General features: G+C 39.4%; 1 protein-coding gene across 3 annotated transcripts; it reads left to right on the top strand.

Annotated features, from left to right (window-relative positions):
* Positions 1-3,486: 3,486 nt before the first annotated feature.
* Positions 3,487-24,097, top strand: gopc (golgi-associated PDZ and coiled-coil motif containing). 3 transcript variants are annotated; one of them, XM_034579866.1, is made up of 10 exons: positions 3,487-4,152; positions 5,236-5,400; positions 6,494-6,517; positions 8,273-8,448; positions 9,971-10,136; positions 10,225-10,320; positions 13,205-13,369; positions 13,448-13,613; positions 22,169-22,314; positions 23,989-24,097. In XM_034579866.1, exons 1-9 carry the CDS (start codon positions 3,892-3,894, stop codon positions 22,282-22,284), a joined length of 1,335 nt encoding a protein of 444 aa, XP_034435757.1. In that variant the 5' UTR covers positions 3,487-3,891; the 3' UTR covers positions 22,285-22,314; positions 23,989-24,097. The 3 variants fall into 3 exon arrangements, with proteins under 3 accessions (XP_034435757.1, XP_034435755.1, XP_034435758.1); XM_034579864.1 differs by having other exon boundaries at positions 22,169-24,097; XM_034579867.1 differs by lacking the exon at positions 6,494-6,517 and having other exon boundaries at positions 22,169-24,097.
* The last annotated feature ends 3,023 nt before the right edge of the window (positions 24,098-27,120 follow it).

The following is a 27,120-nucleotide window of genomic DNA, read 5'->3' as shown; positions in this document are numbered from 1 at the left end:
AAAGCACACTCACTCACACAGACACACAGACACACACACGCATACTCACATACACATATTTATATAGTAAGTACACCTCTAGTAATTCGTGTTTTTATACTTTATTATCTTCATAATAAATGTTTTTCTTTCACAAATGTTGTTTTCATTAATGTTGCATAAGTGTGAATTTTGCCAACCTCTACACTGTCAAGAACTCTATATCCTTCAACTTTGCTAACTATCTATATGGTAATTTTGGTTATAGTTATTAATTTAATTGTTAATCAGAGTTCCAAATTTGTAGTTAGTACTTTCATGAGACTTAATCAATAAATTGGCTATCTTATCCCTTCGTTTGAAGGGTGGTGCCCCGAGGTAACTTTAATCAAATTAAGTTATTATTTAATATTAATATTTTTAATATTATCAATCAATCAATCAATCAATCAAATTTTATTTGTATAGCCCATATTCACAAATCACAATTTGTCTCATAGGGCTTTAACAAGGTGTGACATCCTCTGCCCTTAACCCTCAACAAGAGTAAGGAAAAACTACTAAAAACCTTTTTAACAGGGTAAAAAGAACGTAGAAACCTCAGAGAGAGCCACATGTGAGGGATCCCTCTCCCAGGACGGACAGAAGTGCAATAGATGTCAAGTGTATATTGAATATTAATATTCAATATTTTTTCTGATAACCAAATTTATTGAATGCCGAAAGGCACACCATTTAGTGGTGTCACGTTTAATGTATGAATTGCACAACACATAATGTTAAAACACTTGGGGAAGCAGACAGAAATCAAACTTTTAGAGATATATAATAAAATATGGGAAGAGGGAAAATTACCCACTAGGTGGAAGGAAGCAGTCATCATACCTATAATAAAACCATGAAAAGACCCGACAAAACCAACAAGCTACAGACGAATTGCACTTACATCGCATATTGGAAAGATAATGGAAAGGATGATCACTGAGAGAATGACATTCCATATAGAGAGTAAGGGGTTTGTTATCTCCTTATCAGAGTGGGTTTAGGAAAGGGAAAGGAACAATGGATCCAATCATCTGTTTAGAGACAGAAATTAGGAAAGCTCAAGTTAATAAAGAATTTATAATGGCAGTGTTCTTTGAAGTTGAGAAGGCTTATGACAGGTTATGGAAAGAGGGTTTAATGATTAAACTTGACAAAATGGGAATAACAGGAAGAGCTTTTAATTGGATAAAAAACTTTTTATTTGATAGATATATCCAGGTAAAGATGGGAACAACTATATCGACCAGGTACAAGGTAGATAACGGAACGCCTCAGGGCAGTGTGATCAGCCCAATACTTTTTTCCATCATGATTAATGATGTGTACTCAGATATAAGTGCTGATATAGGAAGATCATTATATGCTGATGATGGGGCTTTATGGAAAAGGGGTAAAATCTCAGAGGGTCTGAATGGGGAGCCAGTAGAAGAGCTATGAAGAATATATATATATAGCACTAATTAGATCAGTTATAGAATATGGAAGTATGGTTTACAGAACATCAGCAAAAACTTTGCTAAATAAAATAGAGAGAATACAAAACCAGGCACTGAGACTATGTTGTGGCGCTATTAAGACCTCCCCAAATATAGCTGTACAAGTGGAGATGGGAGAAATGCCACTGAACCTCAGATACAAACACCTTATCAGTTATGGAACTACTGTTCAAATCTTCAGGGACACAGAGAAAAGAACACCCAAATGTGAGGGCCCTTAGACCATGCTGGGAAAGTAAAAAAGATAAGACAGAATGTTATGTATGCCAGCAAATTAAATGGCAAAAAAGACGAGGTTGCATGAAAAAATATACAGTTCAAAAGCTCCTTATCCTGTTACACCTACATGGTTATTTCCCCCTGTAACATTTGACTTTTATATCCAGGAAAAAATGAAGATAGACAAAGGAAAAGAAAATTGGGCAGATATAGTAGAGGAAGACTGAGGATTACACGCAATACTCTGGTCCCAATATACACAGATGGGTCAAAGGAGCCAAAAAGTGGAAAAACTGGATATGCTTTTGCTATCCCAGACCTAAACGTAAATATAATGCAAAGAACACCGGATCACCTGACAGTATACAAAGTAGAGATGTTGGCCATATCAATGGCATTACAGTGAACAGAACAAAACAAGATAAAAGGGGTTATAGTATGTTCAGATTCACTGTCAGCAGTAGTATTGTTATGGAACTTTTCTGGAAGCTGGTGAAAGGAGAACTCAGGCAGCAGCTGATGTCTTATGCAAAAGATTTTAATGTAGACTTGATGCATCAAGGAGATCAGAAGTTGAAACAATATACAAACGCTAACAGAGTAACATGAGCAATTGTCACCCCCAAGTCTGAAGATGTCTTCCACAGCATCCCCATATATCTTCCTCTACTTGCATCACCTATTCTAACAGCACATCCATGAATGGCTAGAATTGATGTCACTCTCTATGTTACATGTAGGTGTTCGCATCCTATTGGATAGTTAAGCCTAAAGTACTTAATCACATTGTGTCCTTGCATCTTGCCACTGGTGAAATATGCAAAAGAGTTAAAGTTGGTGAGAGTTGAAGTTGGTGCCTCTGTCTGGAGAAGGGAGTATCGTGGAATTTAGACAGGCACTATTCTCCTGTACAGATATGATGTGTAATATACAATATACATTAATATATACTGGCATATAGAGTAATTTGTGAGGATGTATCACAGTGAAGTATCACTACAGTCTGTTTCATCCCATTGTAGAGCAGATCTTGTTTATGAAATATATGAAACACTATATAGAGTACAACATTCACAAACTAAAGTAAGATTCATGTGGACCCTAGCTGACAGCGGCATTGAGGGAAATGAAATGGCAGACTCCCTCGCCAAACAATCATTAAAACAGGAAATAACTATGGAGGTAACATTCAGTAAGGACGAAGCCAAAACAATAATAAGGAGTAGCATGATGACAGAATGGCAAAAACAATGGGATGAGGGAGGAAAAGGACGCCATCTGTATCAAATAAAGCAAAAAGTGGGAGGGATGAAAACAATAGGTAAAAACACTAGAGAACAAACAGTTATAGCAAGGCTAAGAATAGGACACACAGGACTAAATAAAACAATGCACTTAATAGGGAAACATCCATCAGGAAAGTGTGAATGTGGTTTAGGGGAGGAAACTGTGGAGCGTGTCATCTGTCAATGCCAAAAATATAACACACAGAGAGAAAAACTACAGAAGGAGCTGAGGAAATGTGGGGTGGAAGAGTTAAACCTGAAGAATGTGTTTAATATTGGAGAAGGAAATTATGAAATATTGTTTGAGTTTTTAAAAGAAACTGGATTAATTAAGAGGATCTAAGTTTAAATTAGGTTTTTGGTTTTGGTTTTGTTTGTTTCTATGTATTTCCGCAGACCAAACACTCTGACCCAAACTCCAGCAGGGTAGGTGGCGGTAATGCACCATTAACGTTAGGTGCCACCCGCCATTAAACAACAAAAGGAAGAAGAAGAAGAAGAAGAAGAAGAAGAAGAAGAAGCAGAAGAAGACGAAGGAGGAGGCTCAGGCTCAGGCTCTGTTATCCACTGCTCCTCCCTGCAGACAGGCAGACCAGAGTAGATATCTCAGATTTAGTCGGGTGTCCAATGTGGTCACTTCCTGGATAGACTGTTTTTCTTTTTTTGTTTTTAAGAATTTGAAAAACGCATTTTGTCAGACTTCAGTCCACGAACCAAGTATACAGTTCAGCCATCGGATTCCTGCGTTATTACTTTATTATTTTCTTTATTTGTTGGTTAACAGAGAGGCGATTCGTTAACGTTGGTCACGATCAAAGTTGGCTAGTAAGCTAACGCTAACGGTCGGGCTGTGTTTTACTCAAGCCATGTCCGCTTCGGCTGGATGCTCCCCGGCGGGCCATAGCTCAGGCCCGGGCCCCGGAATTACCATATTTCGTTGGCTAGAAGTGCTGGAGAAAGAATTTGACAAGGCATTCGTGGACGTGGATCTCCTGCTCGGGGAAATAGACCCAGATCAGGTCGACATTACGTACGAGGGTCGGCAGAAGATGACCAGCCTCAGCTCCTGTTTTGCTCAGCTGTGTCATAAAACCCAGACGGTCTTCCAACTCAACCACAAACTAGAGGTCAGCAAGTCATGTGCAATGCACGGTTAACGCTGCACTGTACTGATGTATCATGCAGACTCCGCGAGTCACTTATCTGTCTGTTGTCTCACCGGTAAATGTCCTCTGACTGAAATATAATTGCCCGCTGCTGAGTGGAACTCTAAAACCACGTTAAGAAGGCACATACTGCCGTCCACTGGTAGATATCTATTCCTTATTGTCCTATTGGGCCATGTAAAAACGCCAGGCCACTCGTATGTAACAGGTGGAGATCCTGAGTAGAACTTGAAGGGAAGTTGTCCCTGGATTGATAGAGAGGCAAGTGAAGCCAGCCAACAACTGCTGCTGGATAACTCAGTCTGATCTTTACGGAGCCCCTGGAGTCCCAAAAGATTGTATTTTGTAATCTTGTGCGCACAAGATAAGACAATGTCTTTTGGGACCTCAGTGGCTCCAAGGATCCTCTAGGTAAAGATTAATACCTTACAATATTATATAGAAAACCAAAAGTTCCAACAAACATACTCGCTGTGGGGGTTGGGGGCATCTGCCTGAGAAAAGAGAATGGGTGAAGGGAAGAAGCATGTATTAATTAATTTAGTGGTTTAAACAGAAATCTATAAAATGTCAAAGTTGCATTGGTTAACTTGGTTTTAGGCATACAATCATCAGTTTTGTTTTGTGGATTTCAAAACTAGAACACCAGCTTTCAGACCCTGAGGACATAGCTGTCATTACAATGTACAGACAGTGATCTCACAGTGTTGAATTGTTGGTCATACATGTTGAAACCTTGTGACACGAAAAATGCCTCTCTTGTGTGTGGAAGGAAATTCACTTATTTGACTTTATAAAGAATGTTCACAATCATTCCTGGCCCTGAGTGATGTTGTTTGCAAGACAACCCAAGACATCTTTAAGACTGGTAGTGTCCCACTGCAACAAACTGTCCTATTGAGAGGCCCCTCAAAAGGAACCCTGCTGGGACTATTCTGCAATTTTCAGCCAGGGGTGTGTTGCATCTGACCATATCTACCTCTGGTGTCCTTCCCTATTGAGCCCTTTCTTCTTTCCTTCTATTGATCATCCCCTCCACTCTAGGCTCAGCTGGTGGACCTGCGGTCTGAGCTGACTGAGGCGAAAGGGGAGCGGGCGGTGGTAGAAAGAGAGGTCCATGACCAGCTCCTGCAGCTTCATGCTCTTCAGCTGCAGCTTCACACTAAAAAAGGCCAAGCTGAGGACTCTGACACCATCAAAGACAGACTGGTAGGTGGGAAAAGGAGATGCTATCAACAGCCTTTAAACTTACTTTATAATATTTTTACATCAGTCACACAATTGGTTTACCCTTTGTATTTATAATTATAGAGCAAGGCTTTACAATAAATAATTGTTTCTTTTTTCTTTTTTGCTATGGCCATTAGTGTGTGGGGTTCAGGGGGCTCACTGAACCCCAGACACTACACCCAAGCAAACCACTGTCGCATTTCAGAATTTTTATGGAACAAGCAGCAAGGCACTTTTGTGTGTCTTTTCTAATTGTAATGTCAATGATCTTGTCATTACTAAAACATCTACTTCACACAGAGGTTCTTTGATTTTGGAATCCAAGAGAATGTGATACATGGAGGCTTTTACCAGTGGACTGATTGAAGTTCCATGGCTTTCATCCCCAGATATAATTTGAACAATAGCTCCTGTGTGGAACTGCTTGTTAAACGCCGTCCATCATGATGCTGGTTAGTTGGTTTCATTCAGGCGAATTAGGTAGATTGGTAACATTAATTCCAGTTTCAACAGTTCAAATGCTTTTCCCTACATCATTTTAAAATGGCCCTAACCCCTATATCTTTTTATTTTCACAGCAACATTATCCTAACAGAAACATTTGCATGTAAATATCATTCGACCAAATGTTTACTTTCTTTACTGACACTGCTTTGCAATTCAAGTGTAATTTTCAATCTTATGTCTTTGTTTTTCACTTTATGTTGTAAAGTTTTGAGCTGCATTTCTTGTATGAAAGATTTTATACAAATAAATCCTTTGGAAATTATTAATATTTTCAAACAACAACAATAATGTGATACATCAAAAACAGAATGACAAACATTAACCCCAAAATGTGAGTGCAAAACATGTGAGATGTGAACTTGTCACATGACATCGCTGCTGTTTCTTTGCTGCCTATTCCTGCTCTCTCATTACTTCCAATATCTTCAATTATGTTTTTTCCCAACTCTGAGGTCCACATTTGCTATATAGCCACCACTTAATTGGTTAACATACTCACAATCTCTGTCGACTGTATTTCTGTAATCCCTGACTTCTCTCTGCTCTTCCTCTTTCCCCCCTTAAGCCTACACCACCAGTGGAAAAGATGGTAAGTTCAGGGCAAAGGAGTTCAGTAAATATAGAGCTATAATGGTGGAATGAGCTCCCCATTGACATCCGGACATCAGAAAGTTTACACATCTTCCGCCGCAAACTAAAAACACACCTCTTCCGACTATACCTTGAATAACATTTTTAAAACTAACAATTTAGTAGCACTTAAAATGGCACTTACTTATAGCACTTTGTAGTTTTGCTTTTTGAAGAAATTGTACTTTCTCTATTCTTGTTGTTCTGGGTTTATACCCTCATGGTTGAATGCACTTATTGTAAGTCGCTTTGGATAAAAGCGTCAGATAAATGAAATGTAATGTAATATAGAGACAAACAACCATTCACACTCACAGTCAATTTAGAGTCTCCAATTCCCCAGTCTACATGTTTTTGGACTGTGAGAGAAAACCCATGCAGACATTGGGTGAACATGCAAACTCCTCCTAGAAAGACCGCGGCCGAACCTTCACTGTGTGGTCACAATGGCAGTAACAAATGCACCGCTGTGTTGCCCGCAAGGCACAACAGTTTCTATAAATTAAATTACACCATAGAAGACACTCAGAAATTAGCCCCTTAAATATGCCAGATTTCTTTTTTTACTGGGAAATTGGTAAAAATGTCAACAACAATGTTAACGAAAGTGAAAAAATAATAAACCCTGTATCAGCTCCTTTGTCCGGATACGCACCAAAATTGAGTTATTTCTTGTTCCATATCCCATCCTTTCATCAAGTTTCATGGAAATCCACCCTGTAGTTTTTGAATAATCCTGCTAAAAACACACAAAAATGACCCTCCTTGTCATTGCTGGCTTTTGTAGCTAGACTTGCCAGTCAGTGATACTCAATTTTCTGTCACCTGTAGTATTGGCAACTACTTGGTGTACTTGGGTTAAGTTTTTCGTGCACTTGACCACTTTTGGCAAGTGCTGGAAAAACTACAAGCATGTGTATACTGGGACACTCTTGGTTAATGAGGTCATACCACCAAAATTAAGCTCAGGTGCTTTGTTAGTTTTATTTTTTTCTCACATTTAGTACAAATAGGCTAGATTTTTCAAACTGTATTCTAATTATCATTAAATGGCAGTAAAAATACATTCATCCATTTCCTATGTTCTGATTTGCAGTGGAAGGATAGAAACAGTGTGAAATTTTGAATTAGAAAACTAAAACACTCATGTAAAGCTCTTGACAGGGACTATTCTTTACTTTAAAGCACTTTTGAGGTCTTTAAGAGGAGAGAAGTGCTTTATAGAATACAGACCATTTAAAGAATCTGATGTTTATCTGACCAAAACAAGCTAAAAAGAGGATCAATATTTGACTTGCATTTGTTTTCTGGACAGAAACAAAACTGATTAATTATTATGTTGCTTTGTGTTCGCTGAGTGTGTACAGGCATGGCAACACACTAATCAGATTGGCTAAAAAACATTTAATTCTGGTTAAACATATTTTAACATTTAATCTGAGAGAAAATAATACTGTAGTTTCTAATAATTTTTTCCAAATCACTTTCCCTTTCCCAGTAGAAATTTCTGTGACTCAAAGATGTCTGTTTGTAGAATGAACACTATTGTATGAACTGAAACAAAGGCATATTAATGAAATAGGTTGGTGTGAGTCAAATGGTGTGAAAACCACCTCTTTTTTGAGGTGCTTTGTTCGACAACAAGAGTTGCACTGAGCCACTCACCTTGTGCTTGAACTGTGTGTAGTTCTTAATTGTGATGTGCTTCTTTTAGGAAAAGGAGCTGGAGGCTAGTAAGAAGGAGAAATTAGTAGAGGCAAGGCTGGAGGCTGAAGTGAGACTATATAAGAAGGAAAACGAGGCCCTTCGCAGGCACATGGCAGTACTGCAGGCCGAAGTGTATGGCGCCAGACTGGCTGCCAAATACCTCGACAAGGAACTGGCTGGAAGGTGAGGAGTTGTAGTTGTATCTCAACCAGTAGGTTGAAGTTGAGTGTGCTTAGAAGACACAAGATGTAGCATTATGAATTTGCACTTGTTACAAAGATAAAATGATTCTATAGATAAATTAAATGGTGAGACACTTAAAAAATGACACCAGAAGAGGACAATAGAAAGAAGGATAGTTTTAGAAAATGTAGGAAGAGATACAAAAATAAGGGAAGAGCAAGGTAGCATAGGTAAGGTAGCATATTCAGTATCCACCATGACCCAATAAACATTTCCTGCATGGATAACCAAATAATAAAACAAAAGGCAGAAGGTGAATTAGACAAATGTAGGTTATGACTAGGCAATCATTGATGGATCAATATACAACATTTGAATGTGAATTGATATCAGTGTAATCAACTATTCCTATCATTAATAAATGCATTTATCTTGATGGCAAGTGAAATAAATAATAACATTACTAGTTGCATTGTATTTATGTGTAGTTTTGTTTCCTGGAGGCTTTATGGTATGAAGATTGAATAGAGGTCATCCTGCACGTCATAGGTACATAGGTACTGGTTGTCCTCATCCTGGTTCAGTGAATGTCTGTTACAATGACAACATTACAACTGATATATTATCAATAAAATAATATAATAACCAGTGGTGTGGGCATGTTCACAATTTGTACTTTTGTACTGGCAGTTTGAAATGACATAATAGATTACCGAGACATAATCTTTCTCTTAATTCCTCCAACATCCAAAAAAGCCAACTCTTACAGCAGTTTATTCTAGGTACCTGTATTTTTCTGTACTAATGGGGAAGCCATGAATACTATGATATTCTGCTAAATATGTATATGTGAGAATGCATCACTAATGTTGAATATTTAAGTTATAAGTGATCTATAGAAGAAAAGCAGGAGCCATCAGCACATAACTTCAGAAAATGAGGCTACATCCATACAAATAGGTTTTCATTGAAAAAAAATATTTAAAAATTGTTTCCACAAGTCTTTTAGCTTAACATCAGTAATATTTCTCCATCTCTGTCCATAAAAGTACACAAAACGTGTGTCATGTGACCATTCACGTACACTGGGCATGTGCATGCCGGTGTAAACAGGAAGCTGATTGTCTACTCTGCAGTTGGTTGCATACTTACAGCAAATACTATAAAAGAGAAACAACAATGGTGAAAAATTAAATGAGGGATTTGTTTTCTTGGACTGACAATGCATCATTTTGCTATCACTGCTAGGAGTTGAACTGTGACTGATAAGAACCAGGAAGGGAATGAGGGTGACTTCGTCATCATTTCCAAAAGTCTTTGTTTTTGCCCGTCTAGATTACAACACTCCCCAATAGTTTTCAAACGAAAATGGGGCCAGCAGTGTTTCTAAACTTCTCTGTTTCAGGCACTTAAAAACTCAAGAAGTTGGCAAAAATCAGAAATGACTAGAAAATGATTGGAAATGGAAAAATGTATAGACGGGCTGAATTGACAAGCAGATTTGTATGGGTTTTTCTTTTAGGGTGCAGCAGATCCAGTTACTAGGCCGTGACATGAAAGGGCCAGCACACGACAAGCTATGGAACCAGCTGGAGGCAGAGATTCACCTTCACCGTCATAAGACTGTCATCCGTGCATGTAGAGGTCGCAACGATCCTAAGAAACCTCTCCCCTCTCCAGTGGGGCATGTGAGTGTAAAACTTCAGAGCAAGTGAAACTGTTGATAACTTTTATTTGTGCTATCAAATTTGTGTTTATGTGTGAATGTAATTACAGGACCCAGACATACTGAAGAAAACCCAGGGAGTAGGCCCTATCAGGAAGGTGGTGCTAGTGAAAGATGATCATGAGGGGCTGGGAATCTCTATTACAGTAAGATTTTTAAAAAATTATTAAAAAAATGGATGAAAGTTTTTTTTTTCTCTTAGTGGCTGTGACAGCCTCTTAAAGTTACACCAATGATTTATTTTTAGCAGCCACCAATTCCATGTGTTTTGATGCAAACATGTATACAAGTGAAAAGATAGGTGTCAAGATATAAATTAAGCCTCTTACCTTAAAGGAGACACATTATACTTGTTAATTTTAATGTGGCTAAGTACTTTAAAATGAATGCAGGCTCTAAAGTTGAGAAAACACTTCTTCATACTGTCCATTTCTGCAGCTACCTCTGACCTTCTCTCTCTGAAATGCTCCGTTTGAGCTCCTGCCCCTCCCTTGCACATGAAGCTCATCTGAACTGATTATCCAGCTGGTCTAGTCTCTTGTGAATGGTTAACTGCTTCCAACGCATATCGGAAGTGTCTCGCCCATTGCGCATTCGCGGAAGTTGGTTACAGGCTGAGCTGCCGATCTGCTAAAGCTAAAAACAATAGTGACGAATTTCTAACTAGGCCGGTTTAACAAAGAGTCCGTCTATATAACGTTGATAGAACTCATCCCATCCATGTTTTGACGGACAGTGTGAACAGCCAATGATAATGAGAGTGCGGCACCGAGCCTATCATGTGGCTGGAATAGAGTTACACTCGCATCAGGATAGGTTGACGCACACAACACAGAGGGAAGGAGTAGCAGCAGCACACTTGCTAATGTTTGTGCGCCTGTACAGAGGTGGACGACTCTGCATCGATGCAGTGACTGAACATAAACATGTTTCCGCTATATTCAAAGTTTCAGCGCGTTTCCATAGCTGAATAATTATAACACCGCTGCTTCAGGACAAATGCTCATTAAGCGTGTGTCAGAGTCTCTGTCGGAGTCTGTGTCCTCCTCACTCCTCTGACCTGCGCTCACTTTACACTTACCAATAAACACTATCACTGATCACAAGTTATAAGGACACATACAGGAATGAAGTTTACTTTGTGTTTGTTTTAGTCGCTCTAGAGTTTATGAGACATGTTTAAACCTGCTACACAACACGAGACGTAACGTGAAGTGCACAGTCAGGGTTAAAGTGACCGGAACGATCCACATTCATGATCTGACTTTATCGATTAATAACTTAATACGTTGAATAATCAGTTTGTGTGAGGAGGGACAGAGACGAGCAGGGACACACACACACACTAACACTCCTGCAGACAGAAGTTCCTACTGCAGTTTATGATGCAGCGCTTTAAACTCATTGATGCAGAAGAAGCGACGCCTTGTTTATCCAGGAAGAGAAATATGAAATCATATTTCACTAATATCACAACATCACTAATGTGATGATTATAAAATCATAGGAGCAGAGTCACTTGTGACCAGCGGAGTAATGCGCCTCAGTGGAGCTGATTTAAGTTTAGATAATATAGCAGCTGTACCCCAGGACAACTGATAACATCTTTGCAGTTGTGGTAGCCTGAGTGCCCAATGAGATGGTTTGTGGAGGGTCTGCTTGGCATCCCATATTGTAGAACATGTCTATAGCTGCTAGGTGTTATGGTAAATGATTGTATTTATATAACGCATTTCTAGTCTTGATGACCACTCAAAGCGCTTTACAGTATAGTTTGCCATTCACCCATTCACACACACACACATCAGATTATCAATCAAAGACACTCGTAAATCCACCTCCACACAGCAGTCCTTGGTGAAGTAAGGGGTAGTATTTTTCAGGAAGAGTATTGAAAAATACATTTTAACTGCTGAATCTTCGACTCATTGTTTGGAATTAAATACAGAGAAAACGAAACTCTTCTTGTCTTTGTTAGGGGCGTGCCAGACTAGCATCTAGGCGTTCATTATGCTGAGGATAGGCAAAGTGATGTCAAAGGTGCAGACGTATTACAGAAAGTGATGATGAGGTGTTTCGGTGTTTCAGCTCCGCTGCAGACTTTTTAAATAGTTTTAAGCTATGCACACCTTCTACCTACACAAAAAACTATTCAACCCACTGGAGGAAAGAGAAATAATGAAAAGGCATAATATGTCTCCTTCAAGGAAGAGAAATGATCTTGGAACCATATCACCAACCAAGTGTGATTATCTTGTCTGAACCTATCGATTCCATTATTATATGATGTTTTTAGTCATGTGGTTAACTATTCCCTCTATTTTAAGCCACAGCCCACTCCATTTAGCTTCATGATTAAATTACTGTAGGTGGATACTTGCAGCCTTTGATGAATGCTACAGGGCTGTTGAGGGATTGGAGGAGGCTGTTTGTGGCTAGGTTTGGCCCATTTAAAATACAGAACCTTTGTGTTGCAGGTGGTGAATAGAGTGGCAATTGTTCACTGTCTGAAGGCATTTTAGAAAAGGAAACCAAGCAGAACTGTTGACGTTGAGAGGAGCTGTGAGACTAAAATCAACTCTGACAGTATATTTCATCAATTCATATGTCTGCAAACAGAGTCCCTGTAAAAGTGCAGTCCGATTTGGTGTGAAATACTGTGAAGATAGACAAAAGCGTTGGCACTTCTACTCGACGACACATTTACAATTACTCCGACTATACAAAAATGAAGACAATTTATACATCTTGCGCTGGTGACAGCATCTGGAGCCAGAGTCTGTTGATTTCTAATCAAAATGTAACTTTTTAATTTGGTCCATGTCCTATTGACTAACATGGACGAGGCAGGGTTTATGACCTGAACGGCAGCCAACTACAAGATGTTTTGGGCACATTTTTGGGAGCTGTCATGATATCATTGGTTAACACAGCTGTCAGATTACTAAAACATTCCTGACAACATAAAATTGCCTTAAAGTTGATGCACTCATCCAGAGGAGTTAAGAGTTGTATGTGTGTTCTCATCAGGGTGGGAAGGAGCACGGTGTTCCCATTCTAATTTCAGAGATCCATCCAAGTCAGCCTGCAGACAGATGTGGAGGTCTGCATGTTGGAGATGCCATCCTTGCTGTCAACAGCATTAATTTGCGAGATGCTAAACACAAAGAGGCGGTCACTATTTTGTCCCAGCAGGTAATATACTGGAGGTGTGCACACATGTTCAACCTACTTTGTATCTCTTAACATGCTCATCCTGAATGTCTGTGTTAGCAAGGACAGATAGAGTTTGAGGTGGTATATGTGGCTCCAGAGGTGGACAGCGATGATGAGAATGTGGAGTATGAAGATGACAGTGGCCATCGCTACCGACTTTACCTGGATGAACTGGAGGACAGCAGCACAGCGCCAACTATCAACAGCTCGGCATCATTGCAGGGTATGTATTACAATCTTGGTTTGAACACTAATGAGATGTAAACAGACCCAGTGTTTAATTTATAAAATACATGTTTTATCTTTATTTAGGGAGCTTAACAATCCTTGTGCTGCTTTCAACTACATATGTTGGATTGCTAGAGTTAGTGTTAAACTCATCTTTACCACAGATGGTGCAAGTATAAAGCCTGTCTATAGTCAGACAAGCCACAAAAAATACATGAAGTTCACATTTGAGACAGATTCAACCTCAAGCTTACTCTTGTCCTGCTTATTGTATAGATAGATAGATAGATAGATATATAGATATATAGATAGATAAACTTTGTCTGTCCCAATGTGACAGAAATGTTCCTTTTGACTGGGCTCAAATATTCACACACAAGTCACATTTTAAAACCCATGGTACATAAATAATAACAAGGCTCAACAATATACTCACTAGGTTTAAATGCAGTGTCTTTTTTAAATTGTTCAGGGTGGTTATTGCAGAGGGAAGGAAGGATTTCTTCTTCTTTCCAGTGTGACTTGGGAATGTCTGCCTGATGGCAGTAACATGAAGGTTTGGTGGAGTGGGTGAGATGGGTCCTCTTTGATCAGTGTGGCTGTCTTGATCACTGACCGGGTTTACAGTTTAGAAAGAAGAGTTTAGGGTCAACCAATTATTTTTACTGGCCCGATAAGTTAGACAGAAGTTTTGTTTTGTGTTTGGTTGTGAGGGTGTACCAGGATGAGATGTTGAAGGTGAGACTGGGTAAAAATGTCCTTGCTGATGTTGTGCACACGAAGGAGCAGATTGAGTCGTTGGCTAATTGTTAATAATCATAAAATATGATTATTAATCAAAATCAAAATATGAATTAAAATTAATAATAACGGGGCACCACCCTGGTATCAGGGACATATAATCAATCTGTAAAAATCAAAATCAATCTCAATTTGGAAAGTTCAATTAATAATATCAATATGTAATATCAATGATTATAAAATTGAACAGTGAAGGTTTAAGTCCGAGCACTGACTGTCATAATCCAGCTGTAATCACATACACATGCGCAAATAATCACAAACGCTAGTTCTTTAATTACAAAAATAATTTATTAAAAGATAGTAACAGTAATGCAAATCACTTAACGCTATCTCAACAAAATCCACTATACCTAAAACACTAACCACACAAGCGTGTGTGTGTGTGTGTGTGTGTGTGTGTGTGTGTGTGTGTGTGTGTGTGTGTGTGTGTGTGTGTGTGTGTGTGTGTGTGTGTGTGTGTGTGTGTGTGTGTGTGTGTGTGTGTGTGTGTGTGTGTGTGTGTGATAAAGATGGCGTACGAGGCCACGCTGGTGACGTCGTATCGCCAACTTATAAATGTCACAGTGACCTCACGTCCACGCGAATGTGATATAGTAGGACTGCTCGTAGTGAATTTCATTATATCTTGTACAATTAACTTTGAGTAATTGATTAACTGATTCGATTTTGGTGATAGAGTCCAGGTACTTGGTCACAGTGTCTAGAAGTGTGAAACTTTGTTTTGCCTAGGCAAACTGAAATGGGTCCAGTTTGTCTGACATCATGCTGGAGAGGGGGTCACTCACTACTCTTTCCAAGCATTTGCATAGAACTGATGTCAAGGGCACTGGCCTTTAGTCCTTCAAGTCCTTAGCATGTGTCTTTTTGGGGATTGGGTTTATGGTGGATTCGTTCCACTGGTTAGGGACACACAGAATCCTGAAGGCGCTGACGCAGTCTGGGGACAACCCTGCTTAGGTGAGTGGAGCAGTCTTTGCGCAACCTCCTCCCTGAGCCTATCATTGTGTGGGTTGACTCTGCGCAAGATGGAGGTCAACAACTGATCATCAATAATGAGGGCTGGGAGGAGTTGGGCGTGGAGAAGGTCCAGTTGGTTGGTGTGCGGCAGCTATTAAACCGGATAAAGAAACAGTTGAGCTGCTCTGCATAGGAAGTAGGGTCGGGAAGTCAACCACTGCATGTTTGGAGGCTCTGCCCATCATGATGTTTAAACCCTGCCTACCCTAGCTTATTTCTTATTGTTAGGATGAATAGTTATTTGTTTTGGTGGGAGTGACAATGTCCTTACAGAATGAAATTAAAGAGGTCAGTACATCTGTTAGCATGTTGAGATCACCACTGGTGTCATTAACAACAAATCATTTCAAAACATCGCTTCAGTTGTTTCTTTATTCCAAACTCTGATTGATTTTGTGGTAAAAACAGGCTCCCAATCGACTTCTGAGTCTACCTTGCATCTCTGTGAAAAAGAATGATGTTAAATCCATCCAGATGAAAGTTCTCATCTTCAGAAAGCCATGTCTCGGTTAAGTAGTGTAGACTGGTTTGCTGGTAGTCCAGATCGAATTTTACAATTGTGGAAAGTTTCTCAGTATTATTCCGTAGCGATCGCACGTTTAACAGGCTTATGACAGATAAAGGTTTTCGGTTTCTTCTCTTCCTCAATCAATTCCACATCCCTCTTCTAGAACCTCTTTTCATTCATATACGCTTTTGCTTGTGTCCTCGAAGTAAATCTTAAGTTATCTGGAAAAAAAACATTACATGCCTCAAAGTGTCCAGAAGCCCCAACATTACGGCTGGGCGATATGGAAAAAAATCGTATCAAGATATTTCTTTTCCATATCAGTCGATATCGATATAAGGGCTGCCCCTATTGATTATTTTCTTATCGGTTTATCTAAAGAATATTTTTTCAATTAATCTAAAGATTGTTTTTTAGATTTATCTAACGATTCTTTTTTATTACTGGATTAATATAAAATTTATAAAAAGTATAAAGTGTGTCCTCCTCCACTCTGAGCTGCTCTCTCTCAAACTAAACTAGTTATTAGGACCTGATCAGAACATGAAGTAACTTAGTGTTTGTTTGATTCGTCCAGAGTTTATGACGCTGCATTTAAACATCATGAAAAATGAAATTTTTTAAGCCTAAGGGTGATATCCTCCTCGGAGCCATGTTCACGTTCGCACGCACACACCCGAAAACCGCACACAAGCTCTCGCCCAAGGGCACACACTTGGTGTAAATGATGCCATTTCTAGTTGAATATTAATGTCGGGGCTTCCAGACACTTGGATGACACCACACAAGCAGTATGGAGGCATTTTATGTTTTTTTTATGTTTTATTACATCTGAAGAAGGAGTCACCAGTAACTTCAATTGTATTGGATTTGACTGCAACACTTCACCCAGCCTTCCATCAGCATAGAGGTGATTATATAATGAGTGAATTTAAATTTTTCGGTGAACTATCCCTTTAACATCCCGACAAAACATAAAACATACAATAAAATGCAAGGAAACTCACAATGCAACTCACACATACACAGCAGTGTCGGGAGTCGCTCTGGCAGAGTAGCGTATGTGTAGCTCAGCTGTGTATCATCTCTCACTAGTTCTCTTTACTGGTTTCCCTGGTCCATGCAAATATATAATGGTACATGTGCTGATTTTCTACTCAAGACATCCAAAATTTGATTTACACGGGACACCATTTGTACCTATTCTGCACATTCGGACTAGAGTTATTGCATCCACTAGGTAGAGTGGGTCATCCACGAAACAGAAGGTTGGCGGTTTGATCCTCGTCTCTCCCATTCCACCGAACTGTCCTTGGGCAAGATATTGGGCCTCATTTACTAACATGTGCGCAGAAATCGCTTCCGGATTCATGACACGTGTGCACCAGACGATTTTGTTCTCACCCCCATGCGCATGTTTGAATCAAAATCATTCTAAATCGATAGGCGCGTGTCCGCTCTCTGCAATTAGCATACTGCCACTCCTCTATTTCTCCATATGAGGACATCCGTTTGTCACAAAGAGAGCGGTGTGCTGAACAGTTGAAGAAATTTAAGGCATTTGAGATGGAAGACACAAAAGACAATTTTCTGTAGCGTGTCCTCCGGAGTGACGATATTTTAGAAAAATTTAACCTAGGCTGCAATAACTGAATCGCTGAATGCTGTGTCGTGCACAGAGCTGAGCACTAGAGCTGTGGACATTTGTCTTAGATACTTCAGGATCAGTCACACAGTAAAGGTCCAGTCATCCTGCGTCTCTGTCGGAGTCTGCATCCTCATCACTCCCCCTCTGACCTGCGCTCACTTTACACTTTAACAATAAACACTGATCACAAGTTATTAGGAGACGTACAGGACTGATGTTTACTTTTTGTTTGTTTGAGTCGCTCTAGAGTTTATGAGACACATGTTTAAACCTGCTACACAACACGAGACGTAACGTGACGCACACAGTCAGGACATCAGGGTTAAAGTGATGGGAACGATCCGGAGTCATGATCCCACATCATCAATTAATAACTGAATACATGTGATTATCAGTTCGTCTGAAGAGGGACAGAGACGAAAACACACACACACACACACACACTCCTGCAGACAGAAGAGTTCCTCCCACAGATTATGACACAACACAGTGTTTTAACACTTATTGTTGCAAAAGAAGCAACGCCCCGTTAATCCAGAAACATAAATATGAATTCAGCAGGTTTTTATAGAGATGATGAGGATGAAAGGGCATCAATTTCATAGTTATTTAATACATTTGGTCAATGCATTAGTAAATTCAATTATTGCTGTCTATCTACTATTTTTATTTAAATAAATAGAGTTTTAATATACTATGCATTTAGTCAAAAGGGTGTGTGTTTTATTTTCCAGGACAGTCTGGACTTGAGAGAGTTCTAAATTTGTTTGCAGAGTACAAACAAATATAGGTAAGAGCATATTGATGAATCCCAGATTCATGCATCAAACGTTCGTACACACAGTTTAAGCACAGATCTGTGCGTACGCACTGTTAGTAAATGAGGCCCGTTGAATCCCAAATTTCTCCTGATGGCTTATTAATGTATAAGAAAGTGATGCACATAGATGCACTGTATGAATGTGTTTGTAAATGGGTTGATGGCAAAACTGTTCTGTAAAGTGCTTTGGGTGGTCATCAAGACTAGATAAGTGCAGACCATTTACCATTTTGTTTCCTTTCAGAGTGTCCACACTCCCCAGAGCTGCTGCTGCTGAAGGGCTTTCGCAATCAGTTTTAGTCGAAAATGAAAAAAAGGTAAAGTGCCGTTTTGACACATTTAGCATATGAGGCAAACGACCAGTGAAAGACTAAGAGAGGTTTATAAGCAGACAAGGTGGTGGCGGCGAGTAGCACAACAAACTTGGCAAATCATCTTTAAGGCGGACACCACGATCTCTATGATGAATTTCGCAGACAAAAGGTGCATTCGAGGTGGACTTAGTCTGACTGTGTCTGACTTGATCCGCCGGTGGCTGAAGGGGTGGAGTAAAAGAAACAGTGAGACATGAACAAAGACTGATCTTGAAGAGTTTGCTTTTTTCGTTGCAGATGAAACAGATGTTTAGAAAATCCCTGTGTTTTTGCACGAAGAATACAATAAATGGTGAAGTTGACTGACAACTTTCTTTCAGATGAAAATAAAATATAATTATAGTGTAAAGTGAAATGTGAAATGTTTAAATACACAGGAGATTAGAAACACAAAATAAGACACACCTGAAATAGGGCTGGGCGATCGATTATAACATCGATAGAGCTCATTCCATCCATGTTTTGACAGACAACAAGAACAGCCAATGATAATGAGAAGAGCGCTACGCTGAAACAATCATGTGGCTGAAATAATCATGTGGCTGAATTCGAGTTACAGCCACGTCAGGTTAGGTCAGGGGTCGGCAACCTTTACTTTCAAAAGAGCCATTTTGCCCCCTCTTCCACCAAATTAAATTTTTCTGGAACCACAAAACACATTTGATAACACAGCTTATAAAGTTTTATGTATAGTTATACTATGACAAACTTACGATCATGTGTTTAGTTAATTAATCGATGGTGTCGGATCATGTCTGCATGTCGCTCCGGTCATTTTAACACTGACTCCTGACTGTGCATCTCGTCTCGTGTTGTACTGACAGTCATTTTTCATGATGTTTAAATGCAGCCTCATAAACTCTGGAGCAAATCAAACAAACATTAAGTAAACTTTATGTACTGTTCAGGTCCTGATAACTAGTGATGAGTGGTTATTAGTTAAAGTGAGAGCAGGTCAGAGTGGAGGAGGACACAGAAACTCCAGCACGGTACAAACCATCTGCAGCTTCTGCTCTGATCATTGATCAGCTGTGACCAGAGAAACTCTGTTTTCACTGTTTCCACTGTTCTTCAAGTCACTGACCGGCTATTTCACGTGAACGAGCTCTGATCTCACTGCGTGTGTCTCTCTGAGCGAGTGAGTCGGGGCGGAGCCCACGAGGCCTGTCTGTGTGTTCGCTGTCCCTCACTCCTGGTATTTCACATGATGGCCTGATCCGATGATTTAAAAAATTAACATGAAAGTGAGAGACATTCACTCTCTCTGGAGTGAACGCCACTCATGTTCACGTTCATCATATGAAAACTGATTGGTTCAGTTCATTGAACGCGTTCGTGCACAACACTGTACAGGGAGCCACTGCAGAGGGGCTGAAGAGCCACAGGTTGCAGGCCCCAGGGTTAGGTTGACTCACAGAGTGTAGGAGTAGCAGCCGGCGGCAGCAACCATTCTAATGTTTTGGCTACTGCTGAACGTAGTGGGAGCGAGATAAAAGGGAAAATGACGACAGAAAATGTTAAATGAAAACTGAAAAGAAGGGTCAGAGGAATTCTGTAGTGTCAAAATAGACAAGAAGCAGAGTAGCGTGCACTGCAAATTGTGTCAAAAGCAAAATTTAACACCTTACATTTATGGATATACAGAGCAGAAAACGCATCTGAATTAGGGCTGCACGATATATTGAAAATGTATTGTCATCGCGGTATCAACATGCGCAATATACGTATCACAAAAGACAGCTTGAGCTGCGATAATTGGTGTTCCATGTTTCATGCATTCACGCTCTGCATGTCAATATATTTGGCCTATCAGATGGAGCCCTGGTGCCCTAGATAATGAATTGAAGATATTCAGATCATTGACAGGGTTTACTATCAATGAATCGTTGGAAGAAGAGAGTAGAGAGAGACCAGAGATTTGCAAGGAGGCTCTGTCAAATCTTGCTCGGCCTTCTCCTGACTAAATTCTACTGTGGAAACTTCTAGTAATCCTTTTGTCCCGGGTCAAATTCATCACTATGAGCACTTGACGAGCGAGCGACTGCCGGGCTGTGTCGAACAGTTGTGTGTAGGGAAGGGCACGTTTCCGTCCGTCTAAGCCCGTCTGTGCTCACGGAACAGCAGTTGTGCATGTGGAGCAGAAATACTTGAGAGCGAGTGCTCACAGATACTGTTCTGTGCACTGGTATCATATGCCCAGTCGTAGTGTTTTTGTATGCCGACTAAACAAAAGCCATATGGGTGCCATATTCTGGGACTTAATTAGGTGAGTTAATCTTCAGGGCATCTATGCTGCCTCATACCTTTGTTCTCTTCTCTATGATAGGAATCTCAGTCTTGGAAAGTCCTAACTGGAGCAGAGCATCTCTCCTGCTGGTTGCTGGATGCTAGATATGCTTGTTTAGCAATACGGGAGCTACTACATCCCATAGTGAGACATAGAACGTAATATGAAATATTAGAAAGCAATATGAGTGAGATACCGCCCCAGACAACCATTTTTTTTGGGACGGATGAGAAGAGGTTGTTTTGTCCAACCGCATTGTTTATGGCAGGTGAAAGAAGAAGAACTTGGGTTATGCATCTAACCTTGAGTTAAACAGATTGATAGGTATGTCATTCATTGGACAGTTTTAGTGACTGTCATCTTGCATCATCAGCATTCAGTCTGTGTTTTAAAGGATACATATTTTACAAATTTTCAGGTTCATAACTTGAATTTGGGATTCTACTTGAAAAGGTTTGATTGCTCTAATGTTCAGAAAATGCTTCAGTTTCCTTATACCATTTAATTGGTGCAGCTCCTCTGATGCTTGGTTTTAGCTCCTGCCCCCTCTCGCAAAAAAGCCCAGTCTGATCTGATTTGCCAGCTGGCCCACCAGTCTCTTGTGATGATTAACTGCTTCCAGCGAATGTTGGAAGTGTCACGCCCACTGAGCATAAACGGATTTCCGGTACCGGATTTTCTGGACAGGCATAATATGTCTCCTTTCATGCCAGTTGTGTATATATCTATTTTTTCGAACTTACCAAAAATAGGAATAGACTGTATCTCATTCGCTTTTTATGAATAATGACAAACAGGTTGAGAGGAAAAAGAGGCATCTTGTGACTAAATTCTTTGAATGGTTCACTCAGTGCATGGTTTGTTTTAATTTAACCAAGGTTAGGTTAGGAAGCTCTGTTACCAATAAGAAACTACAGTGTAGTTCCTAGAAATTACAATATAACATTCATTGAAACAGTGTAATGGAACCATACCTCCTCTCCACCTCAAGCTTCTGATTAAAACAAGCCTAGACACCATTATATAACTGTTTTATTGTTATGAGGGATGCTTCTTGCCCATGTTACTTACGAATCTGTGTCCACTCTGCAGCTCTGGAGAAGATATCACTGAGCAACGGAGCAGAGAATGGAGATACTGGGATCTCCAGTGAGACCCCTTCAGAGGAAACATCTTCAAAGCCTCCCGTGACTGACTGTTCCTACTAGAGGCTCAGCAAAGGTCATTGGTATATAAAGGTAATGGGATTGGTTGGGAAAATTCCTCTCTAAGAACTGAATCAAAGAATTCCATAAAGAGCCCAGTGAGGGACACGGGAAAATAAACAGGAAGTGTCTGTTTTTTCCTCTTTCTCTTGGTTCTGGGGTGGTGGGATTAGGGCATTTAGCCTTGGGTTGTGGCAATGATTAGGTGTTAAAGTTCAGCAGACTTGATAGCTATGTAGTGGGGGAGTGATGATGAATAATGTGTAGCATTTTTGGAGATATTTAATGAAGACAGTGGTGGGTATTGCTAGGGATGCCTTATATGAGAAAAGAACAGAGGGTAGATTTCACTAAGCTGTCTTGTAGGTACAGTTACTCAAGTTTGAAAATTTCAGGGAGACACTTCAAAAGTATTTGCATCAGTCCAATGGTGACCCGAGGAGAGTGTAAAATATATAAAAAACGAAATTAATGGAAAAAAACAATTTCTAATGACTCAAATTATTGTAATGCAAGACCTAGACTATTAATTCACAACAAGATGAGCTGTTAAAATATCAATATCAACAAAGTTCAAATTTAAAAAACGTGAAGTAAATATTAAATGGAAAAATGCTGTATATTCTTACCTGCCATCACAATACACATATTAACCATTTGTTAAAAATCGAACAATTTTAGTAGCATTCTTTTTTATTCCCCCTTATTTGACATAGAAATAGAGGGCTTTCAGGTGAGAATTAATTCACCCTACCAAAAAAAACAGTGGCTGTAATTGTTTCTTGCCTTACGGATTTGTTTCCTTCATCATAAAGGGTTGATAAGTTCCATTCTGGGGTTGCAGCCTTCTGTTCTATAACTAGTCAGCGCATACCTAGTGTCTTTTAATAAAGTAGTGTCCCATACTACATTCATTAACACAGATTCCGTATAAAGTCAATAAGAACCAGTTCTTGGCAAAGCAATTTAACAATGAAGACAATGTCATATTCCCATTTTGGATAGAAAGGAACAGGTCTAGATATTTCTAAAGCATAAACATTTAGAAAGCATGTTATACAACATTTAATGCTTGACGTTGAAATTCCTCTCCCCTTTCCTTATGGTCATTGTAATTATTGGTGACCGCACTTGTCATACGAGTTTATGACCTTGAAACCCTGCTGGTATTGTATCCTGTTAATGAGGTAGGGTGGATGTTCCACTGATATTATCCTGACCACAGCTTTCTAACCTAGTTCCATCACTAACATGTGTTTGCATTCTGTTGGATATACAGGAGTGAGCACAATATCACTTGAATGATGTAATGTAAGTGAATGCAGTCAATTTTAACGATGGGGTCTTTCTAGTTTACCTGTATTGCTGTATACTTTGGTATTGTTTTCCGTGTGTATCACAATTTTATTTTGTAACACTTTATATTGTCAAGAACACGTTACAATATAATGCAGAAAATGCAACAAACTGAATTGTTGTATCAGCGGCTCCCTGACACCCATCTTACCAGTGTACTGTTAGTTGCAAAGATGTTCAGTTCAATATTTTACTGTACTTGAGTATGTGTTGGCAGAACTGGTAGCTGCCAGTGGTCTGGCCCAAATTAATTCAAGTAGCTGGAATCCGGAGTATGCTCTGACTCTATGACCTTACAGTATTGACATGTCCCGTTATTTACCTGTTTTTTCTTTGTCTATTCCCTTGCAGCTTGATTTGTGTCTCTAAACTCTTCACATGTATGATGTGCATCTTTATATATTTATGTTCAAGTTAAACATTTTATTTAGCCTTTAAATAAAGTTTGGTTTCAATTTGATTTGTTTGTAATACATTTTTGGAAATCCTTTTCCTTTTTAAATATTCAATTTGATTTCAGTATGTTAAGTCACCTCAGAGTTTAGAAAATATATAGGAATATTAACTAGACTTGCAAGCAATTTTGAAGGGGACCATGTTATTTGGACCTGGAAATTAATGGTCCCAAAGGGACAAATAAGAAATTACAGGAGGTGATTAAAGCTTTAAAGAGCAGTTTGTGAAACGCTTGTGCAGAATCAATTAATCACATTTTAATTGTATAGCCCATATTCACAAATTACAATTGTTTGGTAGGGCTTATCAAGGTGCCACATTCTGTCGTACCAAAAAAGCCCTATTAATGGGGCAAAACGTAGAAACCTCAGCGAGAGCCACGTGTGAGGGATCCTTCTCCCATGACGGACAAGTACAATAGCTGCTGCGTGTAGCTGAACACATCAACAAAATTACATTATTTACAACATTGATTAGAAGAAACATTTTTTATTATAATTGTTGTGTGTCAATGTATTTATACATAAGAGCATTTCAAAAGAGACACCATTAGACAGAGCACTGCCAGAATCAAAAATAGTTGCTTCAACCAAGGATAGAGGTATATGCAGAGTAAATGAGAATAGAAAATATAAACACGAAGAATATAAAAAACAAGCGGTATGTAAAAATAAATAATAAAAATATTGTAAGTGCAAGCCTCATCTCATCTGTCTTTACATTACTGTACATTTCATTTAGCTGACGCTTTTATCCAAAGCGACTTACAATAAGTGCATTCAACCATGAGGGTACAAATCCAGAACAACAAGAATCAAGCAAGTACAATTTTATTCAAGAAAGCCAAACTACAAAGTGCTATATGTAAGTGCCATATAAGTCCTACTAAATATATCTTTTTTTTATTTTTTTTTATTTTTTTAATCCAAGGTATAGTCGAAAGAGATGTGTCTTTAGTCTGCGGCGGAAGATGTGTAGACTTTCTGCTGTCCTGATGTCGTTAGGGAGCTTGTTCCACCATTTAGGAGTCAGTATTAACAGTCGGGATTTTGTTGAGTGGTTAGCTCGCAGCGAGGGAGGAGCAAGCCGATGTGCAGAGCGGAGTGGATGGGCTGGGGTGTAAGGTTTGTCTTCTCACATGGTCAGTTGTGAAGGACACAGTAGAGGTTACTGGAGGGGGAGGTGTGAAGTATTGAGCTGTTTTCAGACATGAACTCTGGAGAATATCCGCATGGTTGGGAGTTAGCCTTTCCCACATGAAATATGAAGTGGGGTGTAGCAGGCAGATGCAGGACGTAATGTCTAAATTCTGCTGCAGAGATCATATCTTTTTATTTCCGAAAGCATTTGGGTTGCAAAGGGAAGATTATTATCTCCTTTAGACAAGGAAACACCGGACCATCCATTACGAAGGGAAATTAGAAAATGTCATCCTACAATTCTTTGCAGTAGCACGATTAAAATGACCAATCAATATCATAGTTGCACCTGGACACCCACGTCAATATGAAATAAAATGAACAGCTGTTTTATTCTCCTCACCCGATCCTGAACTGGTGTAAATCCTCACATTTGTCTGAGTTCCTGATTTCTTCTCTGTTACATCTGTCCAGTCAGGAGTCACAGTGAAAAACAAACATATTGAACTTATAGTTCACAAAATCATCATCAAAACTAAATATAAATATTAAAGTCAATTTCAATCGCCCTATTATGGAAGGTACACACTTGTATAAGGTTTTCTCCACAAATGTTCCTCACGTTATGTTATTTCAACATTTCAGTCCTGTTTGTTTTATTTATTTTTTCAATAAAATCTATTTAGCTGTTGTGTCAATTTGTTTTAAACAGGACATTTTACTGTACAGCACAGGGTATTATACTGTCTGTGCGTATCTTCTGTCTCAATAAAGTTGGTTTTATTTTTTTTAAATACTGGGTGTAAGTGGAGTCGGATTTTCTCTTCACCGTGCTTTTTCTTTTCAAACTCCTTCACATCTTTCCTTGACCTTGTGACGTATTCCATCGTAGTCAAGGAATAGTGGTTAGGAAAGGACATTCTTTGGACCCTGAAAGCACCCTCAGTTTGTTCGCCCCATCCACGTTGGTCTCCACTCCTCTGTTGCCAATTGGATTGAAACCAGTGATGGTCCTCATTCCACTCTAGATCTCTCTCATGTTGTTCTGCTGGAGTTTCCACTCCAGCTTCCTCTTATTCTTGTCCTTAGCCTCCTTAAACTTTCAGGTCCCCCTGTGTTGTCCTCATCTGCTTCTCCCAATATTGTTATTACCTAAAGCCCTCATCTTAGCATTCAGGGTGGCCTTGATGGGATTTTTTTATCCATGGTTCTTTAAAAAACAATGGACAGTTCTCAATAGAACAGATGATGAGGTAGTCTGCTTTCTATAACCCTGTCCATATAAGTCTGTCCATTCACAACTGGCATTCAAATGCTTTCTGAATGTGTCTCCTGTGATCACTTGATCGGATCTCACTTCCCCTGGCTGTAAGCATATAAACATGTACATCATAATGACTCCGCTCTGGTGAAAGCCAGTGGCCAGAGGCATTGTTTTTTGGTTGTCCATCCGTCCCTACGTCCATACATCCGTCCCATTCTTGTGAATGTAATAGCTCAAATTTGGTACAAATATTCACTTGGACTCAAGAATGAACTGATTAGATCTTGGTGGTCAAAGGTAAAGGTCACAATGACCTCACAAAGAAAAAAATTGTGCCTTTAGAAGGTGATATCTCTGGAACGCTGTCAAGGAATCCTTTCACATTTGGCGCAAATATTCACTTGGAATCAAGGATTAACTGAATTGATTTTGGTGGTCTTAGGTCAAAAGGTCATGGTGACATGTCCTTGCATTGTTTTCAATGCAATATGTCAGGTATGCCCCAAGGTAATTTCATTACATGTTGCACAAACATTCACTTGGACTCAAGTATGACCTGAATAGAATTTCAAGATCGGCTCGAGGGAATGTCTTCAAATTTGGTACAAACATTTACTCAGACAC

Source organism: Hippoglossus hippoglossus, chromosome 24 (genome assembly GCF_009819705.1).
Source record: "Hippoglossus hippoglossus isolate fHipHip1 chromosome 24, fHipHip1.pri, whole genome shotgun sequence".
Taxonomy (NCBI): Eukaryota; Metazoa; Chordata; class Actinopteri; order Pleuronectiformes; family Pleuronectidae; genus Hippoglossus; species Hippoglossus hippoglossus.
Note: the sequence above shows the minus strand (reverse complement) of the source record. Positions and strands in the feature narration are given on the sequence as shown.

Bases quoted from the DNA above. Each gene is read 5' to 3' on its own strand.
- gopc (XM_034579866.1), top strand. From the start codon at position 3,892: ATGTCCGCTTCGGCTGGATGCTCCCCGGCGGGCCATAGCTCAGGCCCG. The intron at 6,518-8,272 runs GTAAGTTCAGGG...TGCTTCTTTTAG, and splicing joins CACCACCAGTGGAAAAGATG to GAAAAGGAGCTGGAGGCTAG. The intron at 13,370-13,447 runs GTAATATACTGG...TGTCTGTGTTAG, and splicing joins TCACTATTTTGTCCCAGCAG to CAAGGACAGATAGAGTTTGA.